The 26,163-nt window shown below is 40.4% G+C and overlaps 2 protein-coding genes across 2 annotated transcripts in view; both read right to left on the bottom strand.

Moving 5' to 3' along the window:
- The window catches only part of ryr2a (ryanodine receptor 2a (cardiac)), a 182,937-nt gene extending 169,866 nt beyond the window's left edge, over positions 1 to 13,071 (bottom strand). Inside the window, exon 1 of the mRNA XM_076759342.1 lies at positions 12,942 to 13,071. Coding sequence (XP_076615457.1) covers positions 12,942 to 12,989 — 48 coding nt within the window. The 5' untranslated portion in view covers positions 12,990 to 13,071. The remainder of the gene's footprint in view (positions 1 to 12,941) is intronic.
- A 1,190-nt stretch (positions 13,072 to 14,261) lies between these two features.
- The window catches only part of mtr (5-methyltetrahydrofolate-homocysteine methyltransferase), a 31,146-nt gene continuing 19,244 nt past the window's right edge, over positions 14,262 to 26,163 (bottom strand). Inside the window, exons 27-33 of the mRNA XM_076760728.1 lie at positions 24,540 to 24,615; positions 24,233 to 24,388; positions 23,491 to 23,690; positions 22,320 to 22,520; positions 21,978 to 22,170; positions 20,325 to 20,437; positions 14,262 to 16,415 (exon numbers count right to left, since the gene is read on the bottom strand). Of these exons, the coding sequence (XP_076616843.1) occupies positions 16,326 to 16,415; positions 20,325 to 20,437; positions 21,978 to 22,170; positions 22,320 to 22,520; positions 23,491 to 23,690; positions 24,233 to 24,388; positions 24,540 to 24,615 (1,029 nt within the window). The 3' untranslated portion in view covers positions 14,262 to 16,325. The remainder of the gene's footprint in view (positions 16,416 to 20,324; positions 20,438 to 21,977; positions 22,171 to 22,319; positions 22,521 to 23,490; positions 23,691 to 24,232; positions 24,389 to 24,539; positions 24,616 to 26,163) is intronic.

Here is a 26,163-nt window from a genome sequence, read left to right as displayed (position 1 = left end):
CAGCAAAAACAACATTAATGGCCAACAATCTGAAGGAAGACTTTACTCTTCTTTTCAAAATGATCAATAAAAATCCATAAAATTTTTTTCATCTCTGGTATGATCCCAGCGCTGGGCTATGGCATTAGTCTCCAGACTCCTTGGTCTGCACACATGGCGCCAGTCACAGTCCCACTCAAATGGACTCTTTTACAGGTCATTTGAATCTTTTCTTGTATCATTGCACATTTGTTGCAGTTGACAGAGATCACCCCAACCACCGTGTTTTAACAGCAAACATTCTCCATGCAGTCTTAGCCTCTCCGCATTTTTGACTGACCACTGCAAACACCTGTAATGCTTTTGGTAATTTCCTCTCCGCCCACAGCCACCTTGATCTCTGACATCTCCTACACTGCGTCATGCAATGATGTTGCCTCAATTGAGGAAAATAGTAACACCACATCAATTAGTAGGCCTAGATGTTTATCTATTACAGATTTTATTGATTTCAGTGATTTTCTATATTGTAGTTCATGTGATGAATGAATACATACAAATTTAATTACTGTCATCAAAATGCAAGCACTCACATGTCTCAACTGAAATCTAGAGCGAGAGGTTCTGTTTGAATAATCTTGAAATGATCAATGGTGCTTCCCTTGCACAACCATCCTGACTGAAATCACATCTCTGCATGACTGTAAGTCACAGCAAGGCTTTGGGCTATTACACTTAAATAATAGGAGCACTTTACCTAAAATCGACATTGCTCAAACTGTGGTAGACAAATGCTGTCCTGACATTTCATTCTTCTCTGAAACTTGGTTTAGTCAGAGAGTCTCAAATTTGGGAATGACTTTAGATGGCTACAATATCTTTTGCATCAACAAAAGGCCGTCAAAGGCTGTTTACCACCCTGTCATATTGCTGCTGTCATGCTACCAAAGTTGTTGTGAACAAAGACATTGAACACGTTAGAGTTATTGGAACCTTTGCCCATTTGTATATTAACATCCTATGTTAGTTCTGAGCTGCTTATTTTGGATGATTTGAATTTAGTTTGTGTCTCAAAAAAAAAAAAAACCCTCCAAACTGCAAGAACTGTGCTACTGTGTTATGTAGTTATTGTTCTTACTATTGCACTATCCCCTTTGCTGCTATAACACTGCAAATTCCCACAGTGTGGGATTAAAGTATCATATATTGTATATCTTATATATTATAGCTTAATATGTATAAATTAATTTCTAGTCATACATAACTGAACAAAATCAACCCTTTTAAATCAACCATGATTGATCTACCATTAACAAATAATCCATTAAGTACCCCACTAGTGCAATTTCTGCTCAAGACATCAGCGACCACAGGTCCCTTTGACAGGTTTCGTATCACTTCTGGATTAGACACGCAGGAGGATAACAGCCTATTATTATAGAACGATTGGTCTACACAGTGGGTGAGAAAGTGGAGGACATACTGGGCTCTCCATGACGAAGGTGGTGAGGGACAGACTTGTTGTAGGTCTGAGGGACAAATGTTAGTCAGAACAATTACACTGACACTTGAGAAGCTGTTACAGGAGCCAAACAAAGCAAGCAGGTGAAAAAGCAGCAAGAGATGATAAAAGCTAATTTTAAAGTGGACATCTCGAACAAGCAGCTTGACAGTGTGCATGCGCAGTGGCGCACGATCAAAGCAACCCAAGTCACAGTCTAGACAGACACCCCCAGAAAATGCCAGGCACCTTGTAAAAGATGTGGGGAATGCAAAATGGCACAACCTGCATCAATGTCCAGCAAAGGAAGCGACATGCAATAAATAAAGAAAAAAATTACATTATGCAAAAGTGTGCAGAACAAAACAAATGTGTGAAATGAATTTCGCCACAGTAACTGAGGACTCTGACGACTATGAGACATTTCTGGGCTCAGTGACAGATGATGCAGAGAGCAGTCCCGGAAACGCTGTATGCCCAGGGTCATTTCAGTAAACTGGAGAGGTCAACAAACATTCTGCAGGGGCCAGAAAGGACGCCTCTGAAATTGAAAGGCAAGTTCAAACCCAACCTAAGCAAGAAAAATAAAAGCACAAAGGAGGACATCTACGTCGTGGAGGGGCTGAGCACACCACTGCTGAGCCGGCTGGCTGCCACAGCACCGCAGTTGGTCATCAGGCTAGATGATATCAGCCTTGACTCCATACAGACTGTAAAGCAGGACTTCCCTTAACTTTTCTCTAGATTAGGCAAGATGGAGGGTGAGTACACCATTGTACTGAAGCCAGGGGCAAAGCCTCTGTGTCTCAACACCCAGGCGGATGTTACCAAAAGTTAAAGAACAGCAAGGAGCAAGGAGCCACAGATGGTCATCTCAAGAGTGGAGGAGCCCACAGAGGTGTGCACCCACCCTGACAAGGTGAGTGCTGTGAGAGCCATGAAGGAGCCCAGTAACGTCAGTGGTGTGAGATGCTTTCTGGGGATGACAAATCACCTTGGAAAATTGGGTCTTGGGGTTACAGCAGTAGCAAGCTTTCGACAGCATAAAGGAAGAGCTGACTACTCCCCCAGGGCTAGCACTGTATGATTCTAATGCTGAAACGCTGGTCTCTGCTGACGCATCATCATACGGGTTGGGGGCTGTTCTCCTCCAGCAGCGAGACTGGAAACACAGACTGGAAGCCAGGGGCATATGCTTCGAGGAGTCTCAGCAGCACTGAACAGCTATACGCCCAGATCGAAAAGGAGGCATTGCTCTGCAGTGAATGTGAGAGGTTTGCAGAGATTTTTGTTGGGAATTGAAACTGACCAGTGGCAGTGGCAAAACTTACATCCACAACATCAGAAGCTGTGATGCACTTCAAGTCTATCTTTGCACGTCACAGAATACCTGAAGTAGTGCCCTCTGACGGACAGAGCATAGTTTGCATCCGAGTCTTTCCAAAAGTGTGCACAAGTGGAGATTCAGCTATGTGACATCCAGCCCACACTTCCCACAGAGCAACAGGGAGGCAGAGTGGGCGATAAGGCCAGTCAAAGGTCTTCACTGGAGAAATCCAGTGATCCTTATTTTGCCCTTATGGCCTACCGTGCTGCTCCTCTGGCAAATGGATACAGTACTGCTGAGCTACTCATGGGGAGGAAGATCAGAACGCTAATTCCTGTCATTCCATCCCAGCTCAACCCAACATGTGCAAACATAGAAAAATTTAAAAAGACAGAACAAATGTACAGACTAAAGCAGCAACAAAATTACAACTGATGACACAAAGCACATGATATGACACACCTGCAGCCCAGGGATCACGTGTGGATCAAGGACATGCTTGAGACAGTGGGGTCTCCAGCAGACACACCGAGATCCTACATCATCAAGATGCCAGAGGCATACTATGAAGAAACAGATTCCACCTGTCGCCGACATTCTTCCGACTCCGACCTTATCTTGCGAGGCCGCTGGATTCATGAGCTCACGCGAGCTGAGAATCCATCTTGCCAGGCTTCAGGTTATGCGCTTATGGCTAAACCGCAGTGGTTCAGACAAATAGGCACCTATGAGGAACTACTGGCAGCTATGGGTGTGGTTTACAGAAGATGTGACAACAGTGAGAAGCGACTGTTCGATAACAACAACGGTAAATCCTAAACAGGTGCTTCTATTGCATCAGTTATATTAGAACTGGACTGTATTTCTTGCCTGAAACAAGAGCACTTTCTCAAACGAAAGGATGCTTTCGCTCTTCTCCCTACTCACTACCAAACATCACCTGGTTTGATGATCTGATTTGCTGAAGTTAGCCCTTGAAAGCAGCTGACAGACAGATGGTTCATCCAATCGCCTGCCAGGTATTTTTGCTTTCCATGAATGACTTCTCAGATGGTTCTCTCTAACAAACTACTTCATAAACATGTTCCCTATAAGTATTTGTTTATACCTTCTAGGGTATAAACAAATACTTCCAGAGCTCTTATTGTCAGAGACACAGCTTGGAAGACAGACAAATCTTCCAATCCTCTGACTGGCAGAATTTCATGCACAAAAGGAAAACTGTCTAAAACTTATTAGAAAAGCTAATTCTGCCTACTTCGTGTCCTTGCTTGCAAATACCTCTGGCAATGCATTGGAGTTTTGAAAAATTATCAAATCCTTGAAAAATAATTCCCCTGCTTAGCTTCCCCCTCTATTGTTTCGAAAATCAAATCATGACAAAAAAAAATCAAATATGTGAAGCTTTTAATCATTTCATTTCAACTGGCAATGTTGACAAGCAGTTCACTACTACTACGGTACCTTAAGTGCTAGCTCTCTATCTGCAGGTTCCTCGCTGAGTATTTTCCACTCTGGCAATACATTTTCTTTTACAACAGTAAGCCAAAGTGAAGTTTACAGTAAACCGGTGAAACAAATCAAAGGGGGAGGATAATTTAGATCCATCCCTGATTGCCTCAGTGCTGATTTAACTGTAGCACTGCAAGCTCACATTTTAACTTACCATTTGCATCAGGTGAAATGACGAAAACCTGGAATTCTGCACAGGTTATCCCATTACATAAAGGCCATTCTAGTGACTTAAATAACTACTGTCCAATCTCAAAATTGTTCTGTTTAGCACTAAACCTTGCAGCACCTTGTTAAATTCTCAACTTTGATTGTTTCTAGAGTCAAAAAACATTATAGCCAGAGCAGTTTGGATTTAGATCAAGTCATACCACAACAACAGTTGTATTATGTGTACTTAAAATATTACTGAAAGCGTTGACAATCATCAACACTGTGCTGCACTTTTCATTTACCTATCAAAAGCATTTGATAAACTGCTCAGTTATGTATGTGAACAGACCATTAAATGGTGTTCTGACTATCTCTCAGGTAGAAGTCAGGCAGTAGTCTCCAACAGTTCCAAACTAAGTCCGCTTAATGTTAGTGTATGTGTACGCCAAGGGTCCATTCTTGGTCCCCTTTTTAATTCACCATTCATCCATACAGCCATACATCCATACACAAATACATGCATACACACACACACACACACACACACACATAAAAACATTGCCAGGTACAACCCTGATCGCAAAAAAGTTTGGACACTATGCAAAACATAAAGAAAAGAGAATGTGATAATTTGCTAATCCTTTTTGACATGTTGACAAAGACAATATATTTAATGTTCTACCTTATCAGCTTCATTGATTTTTGTAAATATATGCTTATTCTGAATTTGATGCAGCAACACTTTCCAAAAAATTTCAGCAACAACAAAAGACTGGGAAAGTTGTGGAATGGTCCAAAAACACCTGTTTGGAACATTCCACAGGTAAACAGGTTCATTGGTAACAGGTGACAGTATCATGATTGGGTATGAAAGGGGCATCCTGGAAAGACTGAGTCCTTCACAAGCAAGGATGGAGTGAGGTTCACAATACAAGGATATTACTACATGGTGTCACAGTGCCTCAGTCTCTTACCTTCTGCCACTTCCTTGCCATCTGCTCATCTGCTCAGCCAGTACTTTTCCACTCTCACTCCCCTTGCCAGCCACACCCACCTACCCACTCACCTAATTCTCATTACCAATCAGCCCAGTATTTAAGCTGCTCTCCCACTCTCACTTATTCACGACTGGACTGACCTCGTTACTGAACCTGTCTTCCTTTGACTACGTCTGAGCTCCTGTTCCCTGGTAAAAACCTCAGCCTTTGTCTCGGTCAAAGAATTTGTTCTGCCTGTTTTCTTTTTTCTTTCTTTCTTTCTTTTTTTTTGTCTGCTTGTGCTTGCTTGGTGTACCAAACACTTGAAGAGACCCTTAATTCTATTGAACAGACTGAACCAAGTGAGTTTTCTCTGCTTCTCTGGTGCTTTGCCGCATCAAATATATTGAGAGTCTATAGTTCCGAACTGAACAGTAAACTACTTTGCTACTTATCTGTCTCTGCCAATCCTCAGATTAAAGTCAGAAAAAGCTATCTCTGTGTACTGTTGGTACTGCATTTGGGTCCCAAACACACCCGTTACACATGGGCTCAGGAACACTTTGTAAAACCACTGTCGGTAAACACAGTTTGTTTGCAAATGAGTGCATTCTGTTTTCACGTACATTTTAGACAGCGTCTCAACTTTTTTGAAACCGGGTTGTAATTTTAATGGCCTTAAATATTGTTTACCCAGCTTTTGTTTGTTTGTGTTGGACACATTGGCTAATAATTGAAACTCATTTATTATATGCATGGCAGATAACAGATGCTTTCCAAAAGTAATGGTCTATTCATTAAAATTTCAGGGTTTAACACTGATTAAGCAACCAAAAAAGAACATTCAATTACTATATACATATACACTAAAGCTAGAATAAGACAAATGACATCAGGGAACGTTAGTCATTAGACAGCAAGTCTGTCATGGTGTAGTAACTGGAGTGAATTATGAGTGGACATGTATGATATGATCAGCAGCAGTTGTAGTAATGTACTGCAACACCAGGAATTGGGACTTTAGAGGATCTTATGTGAAGTCAGACAGATATTGATAGACCTATCATGAGTCGTTTCCAAGCAAATAGAGATGACGGCTCTGCAGTTATAGTTCTACAGCTACAGATCAATGGCAGAGCTGGTGACAGGTAGCCAACATCAAAACAGCTCAATAACACAAAGCTACCAGTGTCATTGGTGTACAGACTATAGAGTTGGATTGTTTCACTCCAAAATCCCTTACAAACATGGCTGAGCCTTTCCAGGATGCCCCTTTCATACCCAATCCTGACACTATCACCTGTTACCAATGAACCTGTTTACCTGTGGAATGTTCCAAACAGGTGTTCTTGGAGCATTCCACAACTTTTTGGGGAATCTGCGTTGTACATTAATAAATCGACTAAGTATTCGTGTATGTGTTGGCCGAAGTAACCATACCTAGGAATACAGAAATGTCCAACTACGCTTCAGGCCATTTAGAAACAACATCTGGTTTACATTACATTACATTTTTAGCTGTAAAATGTCCCGCTTTCTATAGACCTTAATTAGAATTCTTAAAAAACAAAACACAAATATAAGTGCATCAAGATAATTTGTGTTACTGTATATGTTGATGTTAAAAAATGACTTTGAATCAATACATCATCTGATTTTTAAACTTGCAAATATTGATACCAGTATCAGCCTGAAAACCCAGCTAAGCTACAACATTCATCACACCCCACAAAACAAAAGCACACATAGTGAAAATGTTGCAATACTGACAGCCCTTCAGACTGCATGGATATCAACATAGAGTCTGTCCTGAAGGTGGCAGGAAAAATCATGGAGTCATTAAATCAACATGGCTGATTGCCTTGAAACATAAATGAGCTCAGCAAATGTCCTGGCCTCTGCAGTCTGATTACATTAGAAAGATCCTGTGTGGACCAGGGATGTTTGGTCCTGAGGGTGGTGCAAAGAAGGGTTCAACTTCTGAGAGGCACTTTCATACTCTCCAGATGAATTTTAAATTTGTAAACATCTTGATAATCTGCAGATTTGGATACGTTCACTCTTCATAAAGTGAAGAAAGAGAAACAATACTCTCCTGGTGCTGAGGAATGTCCTGTGAATATCCCTATCACACCACAGAACTACAGAGTTGCTATAATCTTAAAAAATGTATGTACTTTTGAAACAGAACATAACCACTTGGGGAAAAAGGGCAGAGGCACTATTACATGTTGTAAAGCCATTTATATAATAACTAAATAAACAATAGTGTCCTAAAGTACTTTTAAACTTGGTTCATATTCTCATCATTGGTTCCATTCTGTCAGACAAGCACACTTTTCCCTCACTACCCTCATTGTACAGGTTCAGGAAACAGAGACTCCATCAAAACTTCATTTTTACATAAATCATTTCAAAGACTTGTCTCTAGCTCCAGCTGACAATAAGCACAGGATTGGCCTAGCCTCCCTAGCTATTTCAGCTCACTGCACAAGAATCCATTGGTGGGACGACTTGAAGGCTAACCAAACTAACTGCCTGTTCTTCTGCAGTAATAATGACCATCACGATTCTTTCGGCTGTCATCTCGAGACTGAATTCATCTCCTCATAATGCTGGATTTAAAAAAAAAAAAAGAGAAGATATTCTATTCTTTCTTTCCATTGTACACAAACGGCTTAGTAAGTCATAGTAACAGTTACTGCCGCTTCTCAACAATTTCCTGGGGGAAACCATGGATGGGTGGACAAAATGCTGTCTTTTGTCCCAGTGTGCGATGAAAACACCCACAGGACAGATCTTTTTTTGTGAATATTTAATCATGGATTTCTGATGCTGCGTATTAATCTTGGCTACCTGTTCAGGTCAAGTCTTTGTCCCCTCCCACTATCGTATCCTACGACTGTCCACAGGAGTGTATAAGTCTATATTCCATGTCATTACCATATGACACTGCTGAAGAATGAGGGCTTTTTGAAGATGATAATGGTCACAGGATTTTAGTTTGCATTAGTTAACAGTTTTCCTGTCTGTGCTGCCACACTGTATTATAGTGTCTAGTCGAATGAGTGTTGCTTTTTCGCTGATCTCTGCCAATAGCATTTGACTCTGATGAAGATGAAGTGAACGTCCAAGCGTTAGTCGGTCGCACCTAATGAAGTATTAAATGGAGCCGAGTCTCTGGTGCCTTCCCTGGGTTCAGTGCCTGTGAAGTGGCCTTCACAACCTCCCTGTCCTCTGAGCACTGCTCCACTCCAGCGCTACTATGTTCTGATGTGAGCAGATCCATCATTTTACTAGCAGTGCCATTCGTACAAAAACACACACTACTGACAACTCTGATACTGCATCTAATACTGCATAGATTGTCTGCTTGCATGCTCTCACTTTGCACACAAGCAGATCAGTTTCCTCAGCAGAAACCTGTTTCCTTCTTCAACTTGCCGAATCTGCCATTTAAATAGCAATGCGCCTGATGTAGGTGCACCTGGCCTTTAAAGGGAATGGGAGATGGCACTCTGGTTTAATTCATGTTAGGCCTAAAACACGCCTATGATTAATTCAGAGACTACATCCAACCTCTTTGTGTCTTGTCCATACAGCAGTTGTAGAGTTGGACAAATCCTAAATGCATTCTTGCCATGCACTTTAGACCATTTAGATCATTAAAATAGATCAGAGACAGTGTAATCTTTTTATTACCAACTTTTCAGCAACATTGAGATGAACATCCAAAAACTCAAAATCTACAGACTTAACTAACTATAATCTTGAACTGCTAGTGAAAAAATAATTTTAAGAGGTGGCTTGATTTGGGGAATTTACCGGAAAACAAACTGGCTTCATTACAGTTTAGACATTTGTATTTCTGTAAAGCCACTGCTATGACTAGGTCATTAAATCACATACAGCTAATCAAATTGTGTTATTGGAGATTTAGTCAGCAGATTATGAAATGTGACCCCCTGATTAGTAATTCTCAACCATTCCAAGACACGGTATATTAGGTGCACTTTTAATATTACCTAATGTGGAGTTATTGATTGTGTTACCTTGTTGAAGTTGCCATCATGTGTTAAGGTGCCATATGTCAGCATGTAGTATTGACCTTACATTCATGTAGTATTCAATATTTCTGTATCACTTTGGACAACAATAAATTATCGCTGCTAGGTCTAATGAGTGCTTTTTAATAAGACTGTGAAATGTCAGTGAGGATAACAGGTCTTTGGTCCAATGACACAGAGAGTTTACAAAACCACGCCCTATAACACACCACATATAGAGTGACGTCAAAAACAGCAGGAGCAATAAAGCTTACAATTATTCCACATTTTTACATAATACATAAATATCAGGTATGTGTAAACTATGTTAATAGTAAGGTTTGCTAAAACTTTTTTTGGACAACAGACAGCCTACACTAGCTAAAACTTAGTTCATGCTGCAAAAAATGACTCAAAAGATTATCAGAATTCAAATATTATTCACAAAAACTCTATATGACCTCTACTTTTTTAACAACTTTTTCTACTTTCAACTGCATCATAATCATAATAAGAAACATGCATCCTATGAAAAGTACTGGGAAATATAATCATATAATATGAAAGGCACAGATTTCTCTATCATGACAACTGTACTGCAGTTTCTATCAAAATATGTCTTTATCAAATATCAGGGTTGCAGACCGCCATGCCTACCTTCATCAAATAATGCAAGCCATGGTTCAGAGGCTACTGCACGCTGAGACGGTGGCTGCTGGCCTGTTGGGACCCAGTCTGTATGTTAGCCATGAACCTCCATTGCAGTGAGTCTGTCCTCACCTCAAAGTCACACATAAAAATCTGGATATCAATTCAAAGGATGCATTTCTGAAAACACTGGTTTCCAAATATCTTGATTTTCTGTTGTGTACGTATGGTCTGGGTCCTGAAGGCAGCAGACTAAACAGAGAAGCCCAGACATCCTTTCCACTGTCACGTCAACAGCTCCTGCTGGCTGAATACCAAGAAGCTCCAAGGCTGGGCGAGATATCCAAACCCTCCAGTACTTTATGGATGTGCCCCTCCCAGTCGACGTACACACAGGAAGGTGTCAGAAGCATCTTGCCGAAACCAAACTCCATCAACGAATGGGAAAAGAGAAATTCATCTCTGAGATCCTTATGAACGTCTTAGCACAGACACCCTGTGAAGAGAACTCATTTTGGCTGCTTGTATCAGACATTTCTGACTACTGCCAGGTATTGTCAGTCTAAGCTGCACTACAACAGTCCCGGAGAAAGTCTTTAAAGCCATTATTTAAACATGAAATGCACCATTTCTATTGAGAGAATATTTTGACAGAACTGACTTGTCCCGTTCCCCTGGGAGTAGGTGAAAATGTTTTGTTAAATTCCTGCTCGCCCATGAAAGATTTTCAAGTCTAGCTTAGAAAGTGTCTCAAACTGATCTGGCATAAAATGGGCCCTGACCCTGACATTTGTTTCTAACCCTAACCATCCACTAGCCAATCAAAGGCAGAGTAGGGTGGGTGTTTGTGGAATGCAGGTGGGGGGAAAAAAATCAAGCACAGAAAACTCAGGCTTGTATTCAGATGATCATATTTCATTATCAACTCGTCTGTTGATTATTCTCCCCATCGGTCATTTATCTATAAAATCAGAAAATGGTTACATGTGCCCATCGCAAATTCTCAGCGCCCAAGGTAACATCTTCAAATGTTTTGTCCAATTTACAGTCCGAACCACAAAGATAATCAATTTCCTGTAATAGAAGAATAAGAAAACCAGAAATACACACATTTGAGAAGCTGGAGCAGATAATATTTTGACATGCTCTCTTCCAAAAAGGCTCAAAACAATGAATTCTCAAAATAGATGATTACTTTTCTGTTGATCTATTAATGGACTGATCGCTGCAGCTCTGCTTATCTGTACAAATGTCATGTTTTTTTTGTTTGTAGGAAAAACAATGGACAAAGCTGCATTTATTAGTTCTCTTTTTCTTTTTTTTTTTTTTGCTTTGGCCTTTTGGGAGTAGCACTTCACAAAGTGAAAAAAAACACACGTTTGACACAGTGTGGCCTTGGTAAGCAACACATGGCAAATAATAGCTTATACAACCAACAGACAGACAGCAACATTATCACTGTCATGTTTGTGTTCACCTGATGAGTAGCAGTCCAATATTCTCCTTTCAGCTCTGGTTTGGTCTCCTCAGAATGCTCCATACATCCACTAACAACTTCTGCCATCAGGCACTGGACGGTGGTGTTCAGTGGGTTGATCTGAGCCTTTTCACTAAAAACACCAGCCTGCTATGCTAGGCACCAAGTTGATTTGAGCAGCAAGGCTGAACCAAAACAGCAAAGGTCATAAAAGCAAAACAATGGTAGTAAAAAGCAGTAGGAGCTGAGAGGAACTGCAGAGTTAGTGACAATCCTCTGTAGGTTTGTCACTACAAGTGACTCCTTTCACACTACACAGTAATTTGACCCATTAATAATCTAAAAGATATTGATTGGTGCAGCTTTAAAATGCAACCTGCCTGAATATGTTAAAGCATCCATAACCCCCCAAATTTCATACCAAATAAATAGTTTCACCTTGTTCCAACAATTCTCTCGGTTCAGGCCGAAGCATTCTAACAGCTCTGAACTAATCTGCCTTTTTCTGTCAAGACACTGATGCTGCCAGTTCAAAGAAAGCAGTGGAAACTGCACTGACAACAATGGAATCATCTGAGCGCTGGCAGAAAAAGGCTGCAAATGAGGCTCCGTCTACATTACACATGGACTGATGTACACTGTCTTTTCTGTGTTATACCATGTTCAGTGTGGACAGGCGAGCCTGATCCCTTCCTTTAAAAAAGAAACGAAAAACACATTCAGGTGCAGCTGATTCACGTGTGATTATTCATGTGTGACTTTAGTAAAGCAACAGCTCCTCTCCCGTCCAGTCCAAGCTGACTGTACTTCACGAGCCTGTGTGACAGACATTAAAAGGACCCCCCCACACACACGCACACACACAGGCAGGATACCGTGGCATTGCTTCAGTGTAGGAGCTAATTGAAGTGAAGTGAAGCAGATGCAGCAGGCTTCATGCTGCCAGTCTGCACCGCACTGCGCCCCGCTTCCACCCAACACACACCACCAGCGGATCCAGTCTGCATACTGCTCAACTCCTCTTTTTCACACAATGACAGCTGCACCGGCCGCACCACCTTCCTCCATCTCTCCCCCTTTTAATGCTTTCACACCTCTTCCATCCCTTCAGCCCTCTGTCAGCATGATGCGGACTCACTGACCAATGACTAGTATCTAGAGGAGCTGTCAACCTTAATGCGGTAAACTCCCTGCCCACACCACACACACAGAGAGAGAGAGAGAGAGAGAGAGAGAGAGAGAGAGAGAGAGAGAGAGAGAGACGCAGTAACACCCAGCACCGCGCCGATACTCGGCTTCACAGCAGCAGAAAATGACTTACAGTTCGCAGGAACTGGATTTCATCCTCGCCTTCTCCTCCTTCAGCCATGGTTAGCTTTCCCACGGAGATGCTCGTGCTGTATCTGCGTGCGGAGCGCAGGCTGGGTGTGCGCGCGTGTGTGTGTGTGGCGGTGTATGCGTGTTGGAGACCGCAAAAGCCAACGCACAGCAGAACTCGACTCTCATTGGATGGCGCGCGCTCACGAGGGAGGAGCTGCACAGGTGTGAGCGGGTTTGTGTGCGCGCGAGGAGTTTGCTGGGCGGTTTGCCCCCTCTCTCGGCCGGTTGTATGGAGGCTCATTCGCGCCATGAACAATGACAAGGAAATGAAACCACTCATACCAAGTTGTGAGTCCGCAGCCTGAACGCGGCCCAGCGAGACACCAGAGAGTCCCTTCGACTTTTGTCTGTTTTTTTATGTCTGTATTTTATTTATTCGTTTAACTGCTCAACATTTTCTGTTGATTACTTTTATTTCTCAACCTGAAGGTAAAAATGTTAGAAGCCATCAGGTTCAAATATACTTCACTGCATGTGAATTCTCTTTCATGCGGACATTTTAAAATTGTAGAATGTCAAGGTTTCTAAAATCCCTCAAATCCCAAGAGAAAGAAAAAACACCAAAGACAGCAAAGACATGACCTGATTGTCCTCAATGATAGCTATGGCCTGATTAGTTTGTAAAAACTGAATTATTACACTAAAATATCCATGATTATTAAAATAATGTTAGAATTACTGCTAATAATAGTTTGTTAATTATTTATAGAAAAAAGATGACTAGCATCTCATAACTTGAATACCTCTTAGAAACTTTTCTATAGGTTAAAATACTTTTCTTTCTATTTAACAAAGTTAAATACTTATTAGTTCAATTGTGTTTAAAAGGGGTTCACCAACAATTTACTATTGTCTCACAAGAGACAAAGGAATGTTAAAATAACAACAAAAAAAAACATTAAAAAAAAAGTCAAAATATTCTGACTTTCAGTGTCTGTGGCTCAAGTTTCAAAAACACTGTCCAGAACTCGTAATTCAACCATCAGTTTATTTTAGAACTTTCCCTTTCTTTCAAACTCTACACCACTAAGTTGTGAAGCAGGACTTCTCTTATAAACATGTTATTTTAAAGCCCAGGCTGAGATAACTCCGATGACATCACCATGATATCATTACTTTCTCAGACTTGATAAAACATTCTAAACTCTTTTCTGACATTTTTGCGTAAAATCAATGGAGTGCCCATAAATAACACCAAAATCTTTTTTTTTTTCTTTAAAGATGGTCCAGAGGTGTAAACTCAGAGAAAGACAAATAGAAATTATGTTGAAATTATTTATTTTTAACAAAATAGCAAAGTTATATCACTCCTGTTTTACAGTGTTTGCAATGCCACCATCATGTATCCTTTTTTTTTTTTTTTCCAATGTAAGAAAATAAAATAAAAACTTGAGTTTCATATAAACTGACATCAGCCACTGCAGCACATCAGGGCTTTTAAGACACGTGTGAAATGCACTTCAGTCAGCATCTCATAGAAACCTCACTTCAACTGTAACCTGGTTGTCTGCTGACAGAGAGATTTTCTCGGATCAGGGAATAAGTAGACATGTTGTTTAGTATACAAACAACAAGACTGATAATACCTGGTAAAATGTTAACAATACGTGGATGTTGATAGAGATGTAGTCGTACCTCGATGTGTGAAAGCTTTGCATACATTTCCACTGGGACTGAGGTGAAGCACAGGTGTTGCAGAGGGTTAACCCAGCTTACCAATCATTTGAAGATGAGACTTCATAACACTGCTTGGTTCGCTCAAGCCTTTACAACCAAGGTAATGAAAAGGAACACTCAAACAGTTTAAAAACAATCACAGGTATCGATAAATGTATCCTAATTTACAGATTCCTCACATGCTTAAGTCACTACAGTGGCATTCGGAAAACAAACATTTACAAAACCTGACAGACTGGATAAAGACTTCTGCAATGTCCTCAGAAATTCCAAAATAAATGAGTGAATGATCAGCAATTATCAACATCTAACCAGCCAAGAAAACACTGGAACCTGAAAATGAAAATAGTGAGCTAAACTCTTGTTGAAGTTGCAAAAGACAATGCATCAAGATGAAACAAGAAATCTGTGGTGAAAGTTTGTCTCCTGCTTTATTGTTAACATTTTCTTTTGTTTGCACTATAGTTAAAAGCAATGCAGCAATGTGCCACACCAAAAGTACGAGCTCCTGCTGTGTGGACTAAACGGTTTTATTTTTAGGGTGGCATACTGGCTCTTTTACAGAAATCTTCATTGTGCACAGCTGCACAATGGAATATTATACTGTAGAAAGATTCAACTGTTTATGGAATAGCAGGAAAGAAAGGAGGGAAAAATCCCTTCATAGATTACTGTTAACGATCATGGCTTGGAAATCTGAAGTGCTTTCATTATTATTGTTGTAATGAGTGGTATTTTCTAATACTTGGCTAACTATTTGCAATACTCTTTAAATGTGGCTTGTAAGTAATCAGCATTAGTAAACCACCGAAAATGTGTTATCAAGCTAGTACACTCCAACCTCTATGCAACTGTTGATTATGCTAAAATATTTACACAAGAACATTAAGATGAACATTTTACATGATGACTAAGAACTGAAATAAATACAATCTGTATGCAAACTCAAACTTTCACTTCCACAGACAAATTTAAAACGTGAAATTTAGGAACATTTCTAAACCACGTTAGCTTTCAGGGTTTATTGTGTGGTTGTAGTGTAATTAGTTTGCTTTTACACATGTTGGATTTTCATTTTATTAATACTTTGGGCTGCTTACCTCAGTACCTTTGGCGAATGAATTGGCCTGTACCACTAAGTATGAAAGTGTAATTGAAAAGTGTCACAAATCGAAGGCAGGAACTAAATGTAACACCAGGTTCTTCTTTTTTTTAGATTCTTGTTTCTCCCTGCTTCCATTCTTTAAGTCAAGCTTGGCTAGATGACTCGAGCTCTGTATTTCACACATGAAATGAGATGCTTATCTCTTCATTTCACTCTCGAAAGGTAACAATTAAGTATGTTTTCACATGTTTGAGGAAATGGAAAAATATTTTGAAATATTAAAACATTCTAAATATTTCTATAAAATGAAAACAGTCAGTTGTTGGCACAGAAAAAAACCCACTGTTTTGTGACCCATTGTGAGAAATGAAAAATGTTGAGTAAAATAATAAAACCTGCTGTGCTTTAAGAAAAGTAAAGGACATACTGAGGGCTGCTGTCAGTGAATCCTTATGTAAGTGGCCACAGGAAGAACCTCTGTGAGCTCCAGTGGAATGATTGGACTGTAAACCTGCTCTGATCCCTGTATGGTCCAGACACACTCTACGCCTCACTGTCATAACCCAGCACGGGGGCCAGCCACCTCTCCACCTCCTCCACACTCATCTTCTTCCTCCCAGAATAGTCCACCACCTGAAGACAAGAAGAGCAGAGAATGTACAAATTCAGCTGGGTTTCTTTGTCCTCTCTGTTACAAATCCTCCACCAAAAGATTTGTTAGAACTGAAAGCAAAATCACAGTTTGGCTGTTTTGTGTTATTTGTGAGATACATGCAAGTCTCTACAGTGACTTACAGTACTCCACAGATTTAGCATTGCACTCCCAACACTGTAACATCATCACATTGTCTGACACACAATGGTCAGTGCAACTCGCCCGCTAACAGTTTGGACAAAGGTGTGTGTATTATGCTAGTGGTGGCTACCGTAGCCTGGAGCCTCCAGCCTCTGAGGTGAGGAGTGGGCTACAGAGTCTGTAAGCTCAATTCTTTTTCCCCACACCCCATTGTCAAACTTCTCTTCAGCCACAACAAAGGCCGACTCAAGTGACATTTATCAGACTTTACACAGCTCCCTTTGGAGACACTTTCTACAACTCTTTCCACATATGCAGTAGTACTTCCTAACAACCTGGAAACACAGTTAGTGCTGGTGAAATGTATAATATTATGCTGAATTCACTATGTGTGACACTATATGCAGCCTTTTACCCAGCCTGTTCTAGCAACTGACCTTTATTTATATTAATAAAAATAATCTTTGTTTATAGAGAACCTTTGTAAACCAATGTTACAAAGTGCTTCACACAAAGCACAACGTCATAAGAAGCAGATCACAAAAAGAACTTCCAACAGAGTATTAAGCAAATAAAACTAAATAAACAAACCAGGAAAAGTGCAGTCAATAAAAGAAAAGTAAAATCAGCAATAATCCCTAAAAAGTATGTTTTAAGAAGCGATTTAAAAGAGGTCACTGACTCTGCTGACCTGATTTCCTCAGGCAGCTTCCATAGCTTTGAGGCTCTGGTTGCAAACGGTCTGTCACCTCTAGTTTTCAGCTGTGCCTCGAGAGCAGATAAAGGAGCTCTGCCCGAAGAGCTCATTACCTCGTATGCAACTAAGATGTCAGATATATAGCAAAGAAAAGAGAACAGAAAGGCCTGGCAGCTGAGGTCTGTACAGTCTGAAGCTGATTGATAGATTTGGGTTGAGACAGGTGAAGAGGCTGCTGCAAGAGTGCAGGTGTGAGGAGATGAAGACATGTGAAATGTCCTTTACGTATTTAAAAGATAAGAGATTGTACTGTATTTTGGAAATTATGTATAAGATGATAAAACAACTGCACAAGTGTTGTCGCGTTTTGCTCATAGCCAAAGCTTTCAGCTTTGATAGTGAGCTTGAGCTACTCTCAAACCAAACACTTGATGTGTTCCAGCAGGGAACCAACAGATGGAAGGATTTGTTTCGTGCTGGGAGCCAGTTACAACGATCTCTGTTTTGCTGGAGTTAAGCTGCAGAAAAGTTTGTAACATCCAGTGTTTGACATCACATAGGCAGTCATGCAGTGAACTCAATGTGCCAGGAACAGTGACTCTAACAGGCAGAGAGATCTGCATGTCATCGGCATAACATTAAAAGGAGACACCATGTCTATAGCCCATGTGTCTCACAGGAAGTACGTACAGCGGACATAAAATTGGTCCCAAGACTAGATCCCTCGAGCGGACGCCATTCTCATCAGGAGCAAAAGATGACATGTGGTTGTGAAAGGAGACACAGAACCTCCTGTTTAACAGGTCTGAGGTGAAGCATTCTGGAGCTGTAGCAGACAGAATGCTGTGATCGACTGTGTCAAAGGCAGCACTAAGGTTCAGAAGATGAGGACTGAGGGCATCCCATCATCAGCACCCACTAAAAGTCATTCGTCACCCTCTCACCCTCATCAGTGCTGTGATGTTTGCGAAACCCAGAATGACATTTTAAACAATGTTAATGTTTTTTGCTGTTAAAAGCAATTTCTTGAACACATATTTTTCTAAAATGTTTGATAGAAATTTTTTGGGGTTCCAGAGGTTGTACACAGGCAATTATTAAAAAAAGAACTGTCAAAAACTGATGGGGGCCAATAGATTGAATGATTTTGAGAAAAAACTTTGTTGGTATTAAATCAATTGAACAAGAAGACACTTTCATATCAGACACTACTTCTAAACGTTCACACAAGGAATGGGAGAAAAGATATTTCAGGTGGATCTTTAAGTATGTCTTGAAGCTCTGAAGGTCTATCAGTGAAGTAAGATAACACATTTTCACAATAAGTTTCACTTTCAGCTGAACACAAGGAGGGGTCGGATTTACCAGCTGATCAATAAAACTCTTGGGTTATGCTGAGGGGCAGAGATAAGCTCAGAGAAACACTGTGCACTCTTTAACATGTTATTGTAATGGAATAATAACTCCTTCACAACCTGAATTCTCTATCTCTGCTCTGCTTTCCTACAATCTGACTTACAGCTACAAATATTATGATTTATCCAAGGTTTCTTTCTCTGTGTAGGCTTTGACCTGACTGAGCAATATCACTCAATACTGATGCACAGACAGAGTTACACAAAGTCAATTCATTGGTATGATAGTGTTCAGACAGGAGTGGGTTATGATCATTAAAAAGTGTACAGAACTTTGAGACAATTTGTTCACTAAAAATACGAGAGCTAATGCTATTGAAGGCTTATGGATAACAGATGTAGTGATGTTTAAAAATTGAGTAGTGTGAATGTTTGAGGAGTCGTCTACGTGAATACTAAAATGAACACAAAGAACAAGAGTGGATAAAAAAAATCAGGGAGTTCTACTAAAAAGCTGCTGATAGATTTTGGAGCAAGACTAAGTAGATCAGGTAGAGACCACAGTTTAAAGAGAGTATTTCAGAATACCAGATTACAGTTCACACACAATGTTGCTAGCAATCGGACTAGCCGCTAAGCAACCATTTTGCCCAGTGTTCACTCTTAAGCTGAGGTCCCTCGTTTTGTAGGTATCCTGTTGTTGTTTTTATTGTTTGGGGAGGTAAACATCCAGGGATGGAGAGGTGTAAGACTTATAGTCTATAAAAGTACTAAATGCAATATATTCTCAATAAAAGTGACCGGCTAGCCTAGTCACTAGGCTAAAAACAAACCTAGCAAGGCTAGCAGCAGCCGATGCAGTGCAATACGCATCCAGCTGAGAGTCAATGTAAGATTGCTGATAACATTTACTGGGTTAAAACATACAAGTAAGACAACTACAGTCTAAACATGCAATGTACAAATGTGGCTTAAAAAAAACTTATGGTCAATTTATGACAAAATCTCTGTCAGACAAACACCGCAGATGCATGCGTACTGGAGTCCTGTGCTGGTCAGATTCATTATTTGTGAGTAGGATAACGTTTTAATGAAGTATTTTCCCTATTTTTTTTTTTTTTTTTTAATTACAGTACACTCAAATTAACTTGTGTTGCTTGGTCAGTACTGAATTTGTACATCATCTCTTATCACACTTTGTCCAAACTTTTCTTATTCTTTCTCATATTTTGCTTAACTATATAGTGTATACTATATATACTATATACTATATTTACAGAAACATACTTTCTGTTTTACACAATTCATTTGTAAGGTGAGGAGTACCAGTATCTATATTACAATAGAATCATATTCAGATTATTATATGTACAATATTTGAATTATATTGAGATGTTATTAATCATATTTTGATATTATAATATTGTCCTCCTGGATTTAATTGCATTTTATTTTTTAAAACCAAGCTGTGACTCCTTCTCCAAATACAGAGACAGATCTGTGTCAGCTGCATCAGAGGTGGCAAACTGTGTTAATCCAACTTTCTCAATGTTTGCAGAGGATTCAGAAAACACCAACTTGATGTACAGTAATTGGGATTTCTGGCACAACAGGGACATCTTATTATCATGAACACTGACACCATTTTCTAAAGACAGTTAAAGCAGTTTTAAGATGTGGATGGTTAGCCAAACCTGTTCCTTGGTGATCTTTCCCACAGCAAAGTATGAGGCCTGAGGGTTGGAGAAGTAAAGTCCAGACACTGAGGCAGCAGGCGTCATGGCCAGAGACTCTGTCAGACTAATGCCTACACACACAGACAAAACACACACATGGTTATTACTGTAAGTACATATGCACACAACCAAGAAAACTAATACCAACATAACGAACACACATGAGTGGACAAGCAAAGACAATGTCAAAGTGCACTCACGTAGCAAACAACAGAAAAGCAGGAGGTCACTTCTGTTGACTCTTAAAATCGGAATAACCTTGATCTGATGAAATCCACTTAAAACAAGTCAAATAAGTTCTGTATCCTCTCTGACAAGTGAGCCCTGGAGTTCTCTTTGTCTTATTAGTCTCATTTAAACTGACTGATGTTGACCTTTGCAGGTAGGTTTTGAAGCTATTCAGTGAGCTAAAGCTTTCTGGCTAATTAGCCATCGAAGTCTGCAAAGGATCATTAGCAGTGCACTTTCCATGGAGACAGGGTGCAACACAAGACATGTCCTTATTTGTATGTTAGACATGAAGTACACATTAGCTAGAAATGAAGACAATGGCAAAACGAGATTATTATTATTGTTTCCAATGTGGTGTGTGTGTTTTTTTAAACATGACAGCAGAAATCATCACAGAGACACAAACCTTCACTTTCCTTGGGGGCTACACTGACATGTGGTCCAGCAACATTTCCTGTTTAATTTTGGTAAATGTTTTTGACATGAGCCACATTAATTCCCATAGACTCATAGTAGAGCTGATAGTCCAGGGGTTAAGGTGCTGACTCTGCACTGCATGGCCCCAGGATCAGTACTGATGATCAGTACTACTAATTTCTTGGACCCTGATTATTGCCGCTCAAGTTAATTTCATTTTTGCGTGATCTTTATACACAAAGCTGAGAGAAGAGCTGAGCTGATACAAGTGTGGTTACACTCATATGAGCTGCCTTCAGTCATTAACATTGTGCACTCAAAGCAATGGGTTTAACAAGCAGCAGCACGTGGCACAAGTGCTCTGCCAACTTTTTCAAACCAGACTTTGCCTGTCAGGCTGCATATAGGCTGAAAGGAATACCTGCAGAGACGACTCGGGGTTGAAAAAGACCCTGATTTGTTTTTTGGCTAATATTCTTATCTTCGTTAATATTGTCCTAAAAACACCTATAAGATCTATAGGTGCAGACAAAGGCACAAAATACTGCAGAAATCTGAAATTCAGAGTTCACCCCCTTGAACAGATCTGGGTTGCATTCCTCTAGCTACCTGATATCTAATGCATGAAGGAATTAATATGAACCATTGTGGCCCAGTAATCAGGTTACAGTACAGTGGCCTTTCTTCAATAAGATGAAACATCATGTAAACAAGAAACCTGGTTTCTGGTAATGGGTGTAGAGAATGAGAGCTGGTTTCCCCAGCTGATCTCTTGGCCATATACACAGGTGATCAGCTCATCAGCTCATGTGCAGAACAAAGACTTTACGTAGAGCAACAAAATGTAATTTTCTCCGGTGTTCAAATTCCAAGAAAACATCAGATCTGTGTCTTATGTGAAAGAACACTACAACAGCATTGGGAGCCTTTCTGCTGCAGTCATGATAGTGAAGGTGCTCTCACCAGTCTTCTCCTGGATCCCAGCAAGGTTCCACATGGTGGACTTCTCTGTGTGGTCAGGCTGGCTGGGGTAGCCAGCTGCAGGCCTGATGCCCTGATATCGAACTCTGTGAAGGTCTGCGGCCTGCAGCGCCTCATCAGAGCTGTAGCCCCACAGCTCCTTACGCACACGAACGTGAAGTTCCTCAGCAAAGGCCTGGAGGACAGACAGCAGGTTGTAGCAGAATCCAAAGAAGCATTGCAACAGTAACAGCTAACATGTCATTCAGCACCAGCGGCTCAGTAACACATGCAATACCAGCAGTGATGGAGCCCTGGTGTGTTAGGAAGCTGTCTGTACTGTACCTCAGCCAGTCGGTCAGCCAGGGCTTTGACCATGATGCTGCTGTAGTCATCCCCCTGAGCCTGGAACTGCTGACTAAGCTCCTCAGCTCCAAACACACTCACAGCAAACATACCGATGTAGTCTGCCACGCCGCTGTCTACAGGGGCAACAAAGTCAGACACACACAGGTAGGGCTCTGAGCTGGAGCTGTCCTTCTCCACCTGCAGCATACACATACACACACATACACACACATGCACACACACAAATTTGTTACTGTTACTTACTGGAATTGTATATGCATGCATTTCTGGCTCCACCATGAAGGTGCGAATATACTGAAATCACATCCAAAGTACTGCATATGGTACAAATCTAGACAGCACACATCCCCATGGTACGGAAACATAATGCTTTGTTTATGCTACATGTGTTCTCCTCAATCTCTGAGACTGTTAGACAATAAGAGGGGTTCTCAGCAGGCCAAGTGGAGTGTAAAATTACCAAGAATATGAAACATAAGATTAATCCATTTTCAGGGTACCACTATGAAGTGGATGTGTGTCCCTGTGTATGAAGAGGGCTGGGGAGTAGCTAGTTAGATGTAACAGCATTATGAAATTCAGTTACAAAATAAATGAAACTGTAATCTGTTAACAATTACTGAGAAAAAATATGCCATTAAAATACAGTTACCAATTAAAAGTTTGGTGATTACAAAGGTGTTACACTTGAATATATTCTTTTTGGTAAAAAGTTTATATGTAGTATATAACATTAAGTCTGTTGCTTTTCATTCCTCTCGCTGTGTAGGAATGTCTTCTTTTGGCATATTTCCAGACACTGCAAATATTGTGTCTGGCTCACATTTTGAGCGTAGCTTTTGATTGGTTCTCTTGTTTGAATTTGCACTGCCTCCCATCTGTCAGTCAACTCAATGCACATTGTTCTAAGCAATCAACCTGAGTCTACCATGGCTGCAACCAGCCGACCTCGTCAAGGAGGGTCACCATGCTGTCAGACTCTTAAGAAAGTCTTTCAGTGCTGGAAATTCAACAAGTAATTCAAATAGTTACATTACTTATTACATTTCTAAAGGGTAACTGGTAATCCGTAACCTTTTGCATTTCAAAAGTAACTTTCCCAACACTGTATATGACAGACACAGAATCAACTGTTCATGACCCTCACCTGTTGCCGTAAGCCATGGAATGTAGCGATGGGCTTGGTGTCTCTGTGCACTGTGACATCATCTTTGTACACATTGATGTCATCACCATCACTCTGGGCACGCCAGAACCCCACCAGGCCCCGCCCCTTCAGAGTGCTGTCGTCAATCATCTGGTGGAGCAGCTTCTGTGCATCATCAAAGACTCGCTGAGCCTCCAAACCTGCAGGAAGCAAACATTACAAAGATCAAACATGTCTGTTACTGAAGTTTTAACAAGGCTGGACGTCATTCCACTTCCTCACTACTGCCATCAGTTTCCTGTTCTTGTAGTTTTACAGTATTTAAGATGATGTCACTGATGTTTTCACTGCACTGTGTACCACAAACTGTCTGCATCAAACCTGCACATTCACAATACAAACTTTTTCCTTACTTAAACTATATATATATATATTAGCTTAGTTAGCATCCATTCATATGTTACAGTAACATCTATTCTATAATGTTAATCCATAATATAGATTTTTATCTTTTCTTTTGTGAATAACGATATGAATTTTTAAACATGAGATGTTTGATTATTTTGTTTTGTTGATGATAAACTACAGTAACAAGTTTTCCTCTTGCTAAATCCTATTTGCAAAACTGAGTGACCTCCTTTTACAAAAATAAAATACATGAGCAACATTTTAATATCATGCAGCAGGATGGACGGTTGTAGCATGATTTATGATGAACCCTGACAAGAGGTCGAGCTCCTACCAACAGTCTTGTCTTTGAAGATCTTGGGGTAACCTCTGTTGGGGTATTTTCCTCTCAGCTGCCACACATCAAAGAAAGGCTTCCAGTCGATAAAGTCCACCAGACTGTTGAGGTCGTACCAGTCAAACACGCGAGTCCCCAGGAACTGAGGATGCACTGAAGCATAAGGCAAAGATAGAGCACAATTGGTTTTTAAGGTCCATGCAGACAATGTATTACATACAATATAATCTCTGTATCTGCTTGTTCCAGCACCTCATTGGAGTCATATGATGTGTGTGGTAGAACATTGCTTCAGTTAACTTACCTGGCCTGGGCACAGAGAGCCAGTCTATATGTAAAGCTTTCTCTCTGGCCTGGGAAAGAGACAGATACCGACGATCCTGAGGGAACAGAGGGAGATGAAGGATGGAGAGGATGGCAAGGCAATTTCAGTGATACTGCACATATTATCACAAGAAAACTGTGCTCAGCATTAAAATGTATGTGTGAACACATCCAACCACCTAAAAAAATCAAGACATTCAAGAAATTGATATCATTAATACCCATTTATGAGACGAGGAGGGAAAGATTATCAGATCAACTCTGTGTGATCCATATAAGAATAGTAGGATATACAGAATATACAGTTGTGGTCAGAAGTTTATGTTCACTTGTCAGGGTCACTTGCAATATGTTATGACAGTGACTGGGAAATGTTCATTGTTACAGAAAAACTTGTGGGTGTCCAAGTGTCATTGGACTTAATGAGGTCGACTTCCTTCCTTCCTTCCTTCCTTCCTTCCTTCAACTTCCTGTCAGTGATTAGAATTTCATACAGTCTTATCGTTTTACAGTATGTACTGTTTGACTGCTCGCATTAGACTGAGCCACAAACATCACGCTGAGAAAGTCTGAAAGAGTTCAGTGTAGATTTACACAAGTCGGGAATGTTACCTGGGGTCATCTCAAAACAGCCTCAGGTCCCAAGATCAGTGCAAGTCTTTCAATTAGAGTATCAAAGATCAACCTTCTCAAAATCAGCTATGATGTCAAGCAAAACTAAAAAAGAAATTCTTTTTGAATCACTGTTGGTCATTGATGGCTCAGGGAGGAAAGTGAAGAAATGAAGCAGTCGATGGATTCACAGGTGGTTTAACATCCTGAGCACGAGTGCCTTCGCTTCATTACTCTCACTCAGACCATCTCCCATCACTTCAACTTGTTCCTGTCCTCTTGTCTGATGCCTTTGTGACGACTCTTCAAAGTCCTCCTCTAGTACACAATACAAGGTCAAAGTGAAGGTTTTTTCTCCCCTCCCCTCCTTCTCACTGTGTTCTAGTTCTGTGTGATGTACTTGAACTGTGACATTACGTACAAAGTCTTGGTCACAATGCACTATTTTGTCAAACCTGTGTTTTTGGAGGCTTTACAAAAAAATGTTGAATGTATCCTACTAACAAGTATTGTGTGTGTGTGTGTGTGTGTGTGTGTGTGTGTGTGTGTGTGTATTAAACCCTGATAAAGTAGTATCAGATTGTATATCTTATTCCTGTGTGCCATAGAGCTCCACTGTTGTCCAAAATCCATTAAAAAGACATCAATGAGCCAGACTGTTGTACGGGTGGTGTGTTTGTTCATTACCATGTATGAATACACACATATATTTGGACTCAATTCTATATACACTGCCCAAAATAAATGTGCATTAATTCACCACTAAAATAGGCCCTGACAATGTTTGAGTAACGTTTAATACATGTTAGAAACTACAGTGTCCAGCTGTTTGAGGAGTCTTTTACTCTGAGCTGGTTTTAAAAAGTTTATGTCTTCAGTAGGAAACTATGGACTTGGAACTGAGAGCCACAGAGAGGGTAGAGATGTCAGAGCATATTGAGAGATTACTGTTTAGTCTGTTCATGGGATTTGTTGATATTGAAAAAGACACA

The sequence above is a fragment of the Chaetodon auriga genome, chromosome 20 (genome assembly GCF_051107435.1).
Source record: "Chaetodon auriga isolate fChaAug3 chromosome 20, fChaAug3.hap1, whole genome shotgun sequence".
Classification (NCBI taxonomy): domain Eukaryota; kingdom Metazoa; phylum Chordata; class Actinopteri; order Chaetodontiformes; family Chaetodontidae; genus Chaetodon; species Chaetodon auriga.
Note: the sequence above shows the minus strand (reverse complement) of the source record. Positions and strands in the feature narration are given on the sequence as shown.